The 9,582-nt window shown below is 48.8% G+C and overlaps 2 protein-coding genes across 2 annotated transcripts in view; one reads left to right on the top strand and one right to left on the bottom strand.

Moving 5' to 3' along the window:
• Positions 1-22: 22 nt before the first annotated feature.
• Positions 23-6,927, bottom strand: rtcb (RNA 2',3'-cyclic phosphate and 5'-OH ligase). The gene is made up of 12 exons (XM_061229637.1): positions 6,741-6,927; positions 6,349-6,427; positions 6,129-6,196; positions 4,935-5,034; positions 4,583-4,739; positions 4,129-4,285; positions 2,638-2,797; positions 2,103-2,278; positions 1,152-1,340; positions 827-937; positions 620-739; positions 23-395 (listed from the first exon to the last, which is right to left on the bottom strand). Exons 1-12 carry the CDS (start codon positions 6,831-6,833, stop codon positions 288-290), a joined length of 1,518 nt encoding a protein of 505 aa, XP_061085621.1. The 5' UTR covers positions 6,834-6,927; the 3' UTR covers positions 23-287.
• Positions 6,928-7,163: 236 nt separating this feature from the next.
• The window catches only part of fbxo7 (F-box protein 7), an 8,453-nt gene continuing 6,034 nt past the window's right edge, over positions 7,164-9,582 (top strand). The window contains exons 1-4 of the mRNA XM_061229527.1: positions 7,164-7,316; positions 8,256-8,381; positions 8,657-8,867; positions 9,506-9,582. The exon at positions 9,506-9,582 is cut by the window's right edge and continues 187 nt beyond it. Of these exons, the coding sequence (XP_061085511.1) occupies positions 8,260-8,381; positions 8,657-8,867; positions 9,506-9,582 (410 nt within the window). The 5' untranslated portion in view covers positions 7,164-7,316; positions 8,256-8,259. The remainder of the gene's footprint in view (positions 7,317-8,255; positions 8,382-8,656; positions 8,868-9,505) is intronic.

The following is a 9,582-nucleotide window of genomic DNA, read 5'->3' on the forward strand; positions in this document are numbered from 1 at the left end:
TTTGAAATCACACCATCAGCTCTTTGTTTAGTGCTTTTATTGACGCTGGTCTAACCAGCTGCTTTCATTCCTCAACTCGAGGCGCACAAGGAAAATAATCCCCAAAAGGCTTCAGCCACGAAACTAAAAACCGTCTAAAGGAAAATAAAGGCTGATCTGCAGAGTTCCCACGCTGTGCGTGGAACATCGAGCTCATTCAGTCCCCGTCTCTGCAGCGTGCTGGAGTCACTTCCTGTGGCGGTGCGTGTGCAGGGGCTCCTGGGTAACGGTCCCGGGGGCGGGGGGGCTCAGCCCTTGATCACGGCGATGGGCCGCAGTTTGATGGCCTTCTTACTGATGCCGGCGTCGTGGCAGGTGTTCACCACGTCCGTCACGTTCTTATACGACTCCGGGGCCTGAGAGACAACAGACACACATGTCAGAGGGTCTCAAGTGTTCAGTGTTTGAGAAACTCGCATGAAAAAGACTCGCACACGATGTAATGCGTTTTAATCCAACAATAATAACCCTGTTGTTGGACTAAAACTGCGATTTTGGAGCACTACTTAAGTGTGCGATTCTTCTTCATAAGTAAGTCTCTGCAGACTCCCACAGAGGAACCCCTCAGACGGTGCCCCACCTCCTCCATGACCAGTTTGGGCGAGGCCACGCGAATGGCGATGCCCTGGTCCGCCAGCTTGTCCAGCACGTCCTGGAAGTCCAGGTTCCTGCGGGACTTGGCGCGGGACAGGGCGCGACCCTGAAAACACCAATCAACAGGAGCCTGTTACTGTAGTCCTGAGCAGCTGGGGCACAGGGGCATTGTGGGAAACGTAGTCCGGCGTACCGCCCCGTGGCAGGTGGTCCCGAAGGTCTCCGTCATGCCCTGCTCCGTGCCCGTCAGCACGTAGCTGCACGTTCCCATGGTGCCTCCAATCAGGACGGGCTGTCCGGTCAGCTGATCATGGGGACAGAAAACAGGACACTTGATCACTGGAGAAGGTTCATCTCACCGCTGATAACGGCTAGAGTCTCTCCAGCAGCTAAGGGCTAGAGTCTGTCTTCAACAGCTGAGGGCTAGAGTTTGTCTTTAACAGCTGAGGGCCAGTCACGCAGGGCCCTGTTTCACAGAGCAGGATTACGGAGTTAGCTGGGCCCTGTGGGGGGGTTACCTGGTAGTCGACGGCGATGAGCGGGTGGTGGGGGGGGAAGGCGCGGGTGGAGCCCTTGCGGTGCACCAGCAGGGTCCTCTGCTTCCCATCCACCATGTGCTCCTCCACCTTGGCGATGTTGTGCGACACGTCGTAGATCACGTGCATGTCCAGGTCATCGGGCGTGGTGCTGAACACCTTGGAGAAGGCCTGAGGGAGACAGTGTGCTTTAACCACAGCCTTTAACCACAGCCTTTAACCACAGCCTTTAACACAGGGCCTTTAACACGGGGCCTTTAACCACAGCCTTTAACACAGGGCCTTTAACACAGGGCCTTTAACACAGGGCCTTTAACCACAGCCTTTAACACAGGGCCTTTAACACAGGGCCTTTAACACGGGGCCTTTAACACGGGGCCTTTAACCACAGCCTTTAACACAGGGCCTTTAACACGGGGCCTTTAACCACAGCCTTTAACACAGGGCCTTTAACACAGGGCCTTTAACACAGGGCCTTTAACACAGGGCCTTTAACCACAGCCTTTAACACAGGGCCTTTAACACAGGGCCTTTAACACAGGGCCTTTAACACAGGGCCTTTAACACAGGGCCTTTAACCACAGCCTTTAACACAGGGCCTTTAACACAGGGCCTTTAACACAGGGCCTTTAACACAGGGCCTTTAACACAGGGCCTTTAACACAGGGCCTTTAACACAGGGCCTTTAACACAGGGCCTTTAACACAGGGCCTTTAACACAGGGCCTTTAACCACAGCCTTTAACACAGGGCCTTTATCACATGTTTTACTGAAGCAGACCTGGGTAAAATACCTCATTGTTTTGGGTTCAAAAACTTTGGTGAGGAAGGTGTAGCCCGTGAGGAAGACTCACCTGGCGCGTGAGGAAGGTGTACCCCGTGAGGAAGACTCACCTGGCGCGTGACGAAGGTGTAGCCGGTGAGGAAGACTCACCTGGCGCGTGAGGAAGGTCATGGACGAGCGGTTGACCCAGGCGTAGTTCCCGGCCGCAGCCATGCCCTTCAGGTAGTCCTGGCCCTCGTCTGACGTGATCCGCGCACATGCCAGCTGCCTGTCGTTCACCACAATCTTATCCCTCTTCATCGCCTTCTCCATGGCAACCAGAGCGTCTGCAGAACACAGCCAGGGCCCGTCAGGACTGGAGCTCCAACCCACAGCGCCACACGGAACCTGCACAACATGAGCCCTGCGGACGCGGTCATATCAACCACAACCAGGGCTCACGTCGTTCAGTCAGTACTGAGCTGCACTGCCCATCTGATGCTGCACCGGTGACCACCTGAACCAATAGAGCTTCTCTACTGCACATTGGGGACACATTGGTGAGGCTCCTGGTTATTAAAACAACTCTAGTCCTGTAGTGGGGTGAGAGAGAGGTTTGGAGAAACCAAGGTGACTGGAGGGGATGGGAGAGAGAAAGAGGGAGAGAAGAGAGAGAGAGGGGGCGATGTGAGGGGGGGGTGCGCACCTGTAGCCACCTGGTGGCCCAGCCCCCGGCTCCCGCTGTGGATCATCACGCACACCTGGCCCTTGTGGTCGATGCCCATCTTCTTGGCGGCATAGTCGTTGAAGATCTCATCCACCACCTGGATCTCGCAGTAGTGGTTCCCAGCTCCCAGAGTACCCAGCTGCGGGGACCAGGAGTCTGGGGTGAGTACGCACACACCACACACACTACCACAGACCATACACACACACACACACACACACACACACACACACACACACACACCACGCACACTACCACACACACACACTACCACACACACACACACACCACGCACACACTACCACACACACACACACACACACACACACTACACACAGCCAAACCTGCGCTCACTCACTGACGGTTAGCGCTGGCACTGTGCATGGCCATACGGCTTGTATGAACCACAACTTCCCTAAGACAACAGGTCTGTATGTTGAGCAACACAATTAAAATATTTGTATCCTGAGAGGAAAAAGCTGTGGATTTTATCCTTTATTTTATAATGTCCAAGGACATTATACAAACCGATTATTACACCTAAATATAACCGTCGCGTATGCTGCCATTTAATTTGGCCGTGTCGACATGTCATACTCAAGTACACCACTAGAGGGCCAGATAACTTCAACGATAACTGTTTTGAACGCCAATATCTGTGTATTTACGCCCTCTAGTGGTAAACGAGATTAATTTCAGATGTCATACTAAAGTACACCACCAGAGGGCATAAGCATCCCAAATGTTCGTAATTGTTGTAATAATGCCCTCTAGCGGTGTACACGAGTAACTGCTGGACCGCTGTAATAATATTGTATGATATTCACGAATGTTAGTTATCCTTGTACTGCGTTTTAAATATGTGCAGGCACTGCTACATAGCTAGTATTGCCAAAGGTTTGACCAAAAGTAAAACTAGGTCACCGATACTGTCATATGAAAGCCATTTTTGGGTAATTTATTCAGTGAAAATGTGTGCATGCATTTAAATTACAAGCTATAGTCTGGTGTGAAAGAACAAGCATTGACGACTGGATTGTTGATTGTATTGCTGCGATTTTCAGAGGTTATACTAAAGTACACCGCCAGAGAGTACGATTAAGAACTAATTGGGATGCGTATGCCCTCTGGTGGTGTACTTTAGTATGACATCTGAAATTAATCACGTTTACCGCCAGAGGGCGTAAATACACAGATATTGGCGTTCAATCCACTTTATCGCTGTCGTTATCTGGCCCTCTAGTGGTGTATTTGAGTATGACCGCTAGATAGTTCAAATTATTCGAATCACGCCAAAGCAACCGCTGAGGACACTTGCCCATAAAATGGCCTCGTTACCAATGCTTCTGAAATGCAGTGGTAAAAGTGAAACCGATTTATGATGAACAATTTTGATAGACAATTAGCACGATAAACTCGCCAGTTATACCACTGGATAGCTGTAATAACATGTAGTGTGTGAGTGAGTACCTGGGGCAGGCCTCTCTTCTTGGCTTTGGAGGACACCTTGTTGGGGTCGGCCTGCAGCATCCTGCCGTACTCCTCACAGTGCTCCTTGTCCTCGGCCCAGGCGTAGCCCTCCCTCAGAGACCAGTCCACCCCCATCTCCAGGGCCTCCTCCAGATCCCTGCCACACACACACACACAGCCAGGTTACTGTCTCACACTCACACACAGCCGTGTTACAGTCCATACACACTCACACTCACACACACTCTCACACACACACACACACACACACACACACAGCCAGGTTACTGTCTCACACTCACACACACACACAGCCGTGTTACAGTCCATACGCACATAGTCACACACACACTCATACACAGTCACATGCACACACACACGCGCGCATACTCACACAGCCACTCACACTCACACACACACTCCTCCTGTACACTGTGTGTAATCTGCAGCTTACTTGGCGCTCATGGGAATGACTCCCTTGGAGCCCACGCCCACGGGGATGTGGTCGAACAGCGCCTGGGCCAGCTGCTCCTTCACCGGCTGCACGTCGCCCTCATCCAGGTTGGTCCGCAGCAGCCGCACCCCGCAGTTAATGTCGAACCCCACCCCCCCTGCGCACGCGGGGTCAAAGGTCAACACAAACGCTTCAGGAAATAAACCCATATTCCTCTCTCTAATTCAGCTTCCAACAGCTGTAAGCATGCTGACCAGTTTTAATCTTGGGATAGAATCTTCTATCCTTCAGCAGTAAATAAGCAACACCACCAATTCTAACTGTTGTGGAACACCCCAAACAGGATGGTTACCTGGAGAAACCACAGCTGTGGGATCAGTCATGTCGAAGGCGGCCATATTTCCTATCGCGAACCCGTATCCAGAGTGGACATCTGGCAGCCCAATGGATTTCTACAAACAGAGTGACAATATCACTGAGCACTTCTACAGACCGACAGTATCACTGAGCACTTCTACAGACCGACAGTATCACTGAGCACTTCTACAGACCGACAGTATCACTGAGCACTTCTACAGACCGACAGTAACACTGAGCACTTCTACAGACCGACAGTAACACTGAGCACTTCTACAGACCGACAGTAACACTGAGCACTTCTACAGACTGACAGTATCACTGAGCACTTCTACAGACCGACAGTATCACTGAGCACTTCTACAGACCGACAGTAACACTCAGCACTTCTACAGACCGACAGTAACACTGAGCACTTCTACAGACCGACAGTAACACTGAGCACTTCTACAGACCGACAGTAACACTGAGCACTTCTACAGACCGACAGTAACACTGAGCACTTCTACAGACCGACAGTAACACTGAGCACTTCTACAGAGTGACAGTAACGCTGAGCAGAGCTGAGGCTTCCATAACACTGCAAACTCAAATTCCATTAAGATGGGACAACTGGAATATAACATGTAAGTGAGCTTGATGCAAAGATCAGGGTACAAGGCCCACTGTCTAGTATGTACTTTGCGTGTCCAAAAAGTCAATTGAAAAGGCTGATTTGCAAGCTGTCTCTCTAAAACAAAATCGGAGAGAAACCTCCAGAACATATTATTACTATGGAACGGTCACCGATGATGCGCTTGTTGCAAAGTAGCTGAGATCTCAGTATTTTATTAAGTAACTGGGGGGGTGACATGGCTCAGGCAGTAAGAGCAGTCGTCTGGCAGTCGGAGGGTTGCCGGCTCGATCCCCCGCCCGGGCTGCGTCGAAGCATCCCTGAGCAAGACACTCAACCCCTAAATGCTCCTGACGAGCTGGTCGGTGCCTTGCATGGCAGCCAATCGCCGTCGGTGTGTGAGTGTGTGTATGAATGGGTGAATGAGAAGCATCAATTGTAGAGCGCTTTGGATAAAGGCACGATAAAAATGCCTACCATTTACCATAACTGCGTCGTCATTGTTTACGACCTCTTTACGTTGCTTTGGAGTTTTCTACAGTTTCCTAGGGGGGATAATTAACAACGTCAACGTACGTGCACTATTCCGGGGAGGGCTGCGACATTTCCAATCTGCTTCATGGCTGGTAGAAATCCTCCAAATCCTAAAAATAAATACGATGAATAATGCATATCGAAACGATTATTAATATTTAACAAATGTGCACGTATTACAATGACCACATTCCTTTTCTGCGTCAGTTAATCTTACTGTAGCTTCTGATAAATAAATTTTTTGGGTTTTGTTTTTTTTTACCTCCGCCACGACAAGCATTTCGTAGTTCCTCAAACATCAGTTTTTCAAGAGGATCGTTGACGTAGAAGACTCCTTCTACCTGCGCGCACACACACACAAAAAAAATAACATTTACAACAAGCCTACGATGTTTCAATGGTTAGCTAACTTTGAATGGTTACGTAGCTACAATGTGCTCAGACCAGCCAACATTTAACTTAGGGAAATTAAGGTGACTGCATCTGCAAACTTAACGTTATCAGCATTGTTCAAGATCAATTGTGTGCTTAGAGATATTACACGTGAATCTAGCCTTTAAAGCACCGATGTAACTCTAGCAAGGAACATGTGTCAAGCTAACAGCTAGCCGGTTACACGTATACGCATATAAACTGAATAGCTAAATACATAACCTGCATATTTGGAACAAATCCTTTCCGGATTCGCCAGCAGTTCTTATGGATTTTATCCAAATATTGCAACTCGTCATTGTATGTCCGACTCATCTTGTTGTCCTGCCAACTAATACTTTATAGACAGAATTTCACTGAGACGCCTATCGAACCTTCTTCACACCATGAGCGTCCAGTGTAATACGGAAGCTCGGAAGTCTCAAAATATCTGAGCGCGAATATCAAACGCGTATATATCAAATATATAGTTGGCTCTTTGTTTTATTGATAACAGTCTTCATTTATTGCTTTTCATATTTAAATATGTCAGCTAAGACACAATTTTATTTATTTTTGAATGTAATTTCCATCTAGCCTTTTCTTAGTCTAAGTGAGAACTGTACCAGTGTGGTATTTAAACCCTCGTCGGGCTCCGTAGTTCATGTCCATGCCAGGGACCTGCATATTGTTTTGGAGGAGTGTAATGTTTGTTTCAATGTGACGTTTTTCGCTTGTCAGCTACTTCATACGCCCAATCACACTCAAAACTTTGGCATTTAATAATGAAACTTTTCTGCTCCTCATCGCCAGCACAACGTAAGTGAAGCTAGCTCACTGATAGTCCAGTGTTACCCTGAAATATCGTGAGTCATTGGTAGATGGCTAGGTAGGTAACGTTAAAGTTAACTCGTCTTAGTAACCAACACGTATATCTATCTAACTCTCTTTTCATTGTAGCTCACTAGGTTAAGTTATGTAGACAGCTCTAGCTTTTGTTGTGACTTCATGATAGTTTACGAGTGGGCAGGCTAATAAACATCATGTCGTATAATCTAGCTGGCTGACAGCATTGTTTGTGTTGTAACATCTGTATATCAGAAGTTATTCTCTGCACTTGCACTGTATGGTTGTTTAATTTTGTAATATTACATAGTTTGGTACTCCACTCCAAATTTAACTTGAGATAAGTATTATAAGAGTAACGTTGTCCAACTAAGAACGGGATACATGCGATATGCGCTATAAAGAAATGAAACCGAAACAGTTTTGCATACTGACATAGCTCACCTCGATATTGTGTTAACTTGCTTGCACACATTGTAGGTCAGTGCTTATCTTGTGTTGGCCAGCTGACACAAGTTAGTCAGACTGGATACAAAATATACAGTATTACAGTATGCAGCTAAACTAGGCAGAGCGTAACCTAACTATCAGCGTTTTGAGTGAAGTTGGCTACTATTGATCAGGTTGGACTCAACGTTATCTACTTTTTAACTGTTCTTCCTGGTTTCGTTATGGCCCCTAATGTAATTTGTTAGTAAATATTTTATTTACTCTACAATATGTATTCGATACTGCACGTAAATTATCTACCAACAGAAGGGATGATTAACTTATTGAAATTAATAATGTTTGAAGCAATGCAGCGAAGACGTTCGACTCGATGCGTTTCCATGACAGTAGCGTTATTTTCCAAATGCTTTCGTGTTTCATCTTGTTCCATTGCCGTTTGTGAATCTCCGTTTACTGCTGCAGGAGCATGAAGTTGCGGGTGAGGCTGAACAAGCAGACCAGCCGCTTGGAGCTGGAGGAAGAGGAGCCGGTGCTGTCGGATCTGTGCGCCCGCATCAGGGAGCACCTTTTACCGCCCTGGGGTCTCAGGTGCATTACCCTGTCCATGGTCTTATAAAACCCTTATAAAGACAGTATTATTGCTGTGTTATTATCACGGCCTTATAAGGACAGTATTATTGCTGTGTTATTGTCACGGCTGAGAAAGCACACACAATACACATATTGACCGCCCTCCCACAATCTCACAGAATTATTTTAAGTCACCTGCCGGCTTATAACGGTAAAATCGGCTGCATGTGGTAGTAAAATATGTGCAATAACACAGTAAGCCTCACAGAAGTGTGTATTTATTGGCTCCCCAGCCCAGAGGCCGAGTTCAGCCTGTCGCTGAACGGCAGGGAGCCTCTCTCTGACATCGGCCGGACGCTGTCCTCCTGCGGCGTGGTTTCTGGGGATTTGATCTGCCTGATCCTGCACCAGCCCGGTCACGTGGCCCCCGCGGCCCCTGCTGCCCCTGGGGCCCCCGCCCCCTGCAGTAGACCCGTCCCAGCCAGAGAGGCTAGCCCTGAATCGGTGAGCATAGCCATGAAACCCCCTTACCGTCACCACTGTAACCGAATAATAATCATAACTCCTTGCATCTATATATTGCTGTTCTCACACTCAAAGGGATTTTCATTGAAACTGGCCTCAACCACCACCAATGTGGAGCACCCACCTGGGTGGGGCAGCCATTTTGTGCCTGAACTCTCACCACACAGCAGCTGCGGTGGAGAGGGAGAGAACAGCGTTTCTGCCAGTGAGCTCAGGGGTTGATTAGGGGGCAGGTTGAGAGAGGCAGGTATGTCGCTCAGACACCAGGGAACCCCTTGCTCTCAGTGACCACAGTCAGGGTCTCATCCGGTTCTTCTGTCCTGCAGTCAGACATGAGCACCATCGCTGATTTGGTTACGGCGGTGTTAATGGTCGGGAGTTGGAGGTGTGAAAGTATGGCAGGGAGAGCTTCCTCTGTGGTGTTGCCATGACGACTCGTCATCAGCAGGGTGAAAGCGTGATGCCCCTTTGTGCCAGTGATGGGGCCCTCAGTGCCAGGGGCCAGCAGTGCCCCATGGCATCATGGGACAGGGAGCTGAATATGCACTGTTGGGCGGGGTTAGATGGTGGGACATGCATACTGGGAGCAGTACTGGGAGCTGTGGTGTGTGTTGCAGCCCAGCAGCAGTGGGTGTGAGGCGGACATAAGAGAGGCGGAGTATGTCCAGGAGGCGGGGCTTGAGGACTGCGAGGG

This window comes from Conger conger, chromosome 19 (assembly GCF_963514075.1).
Source record: "Conger conger chromosome 19, fConCon1.1, whole genome shotgun sequence".
NCBI classification, from domain to species: Eukaryota; Metazoa; Chordata; class Actinopteri; order Anguilliformes; family Congridae; genus Conger; species Conger conger.

Bases quoted from the DNA above. Each gene is read 5' to 3' on its own strand.
- rtcb (XM_061229637.1), bottom strand. From the start codon at position 6,833: ATGAGTCGGACATACAATGACGAGTTGCAATATTTGGATAAAATCCAT. The intron at 4,740-4,934 runs GTAACCATCCTG...CCGCGTGCGCAG, and splicing joins CACAGCTGTGGTTTCTCCAG to GGGGGGTGGGGTTCGACATT. The intron at 396-619 runs GTGGGGCACCGT...GTTGTCTCTCAG, and splicing joins CCAAACTGGTCATGGAGGAG to GCCCCGGAGTCGTATAAGAA.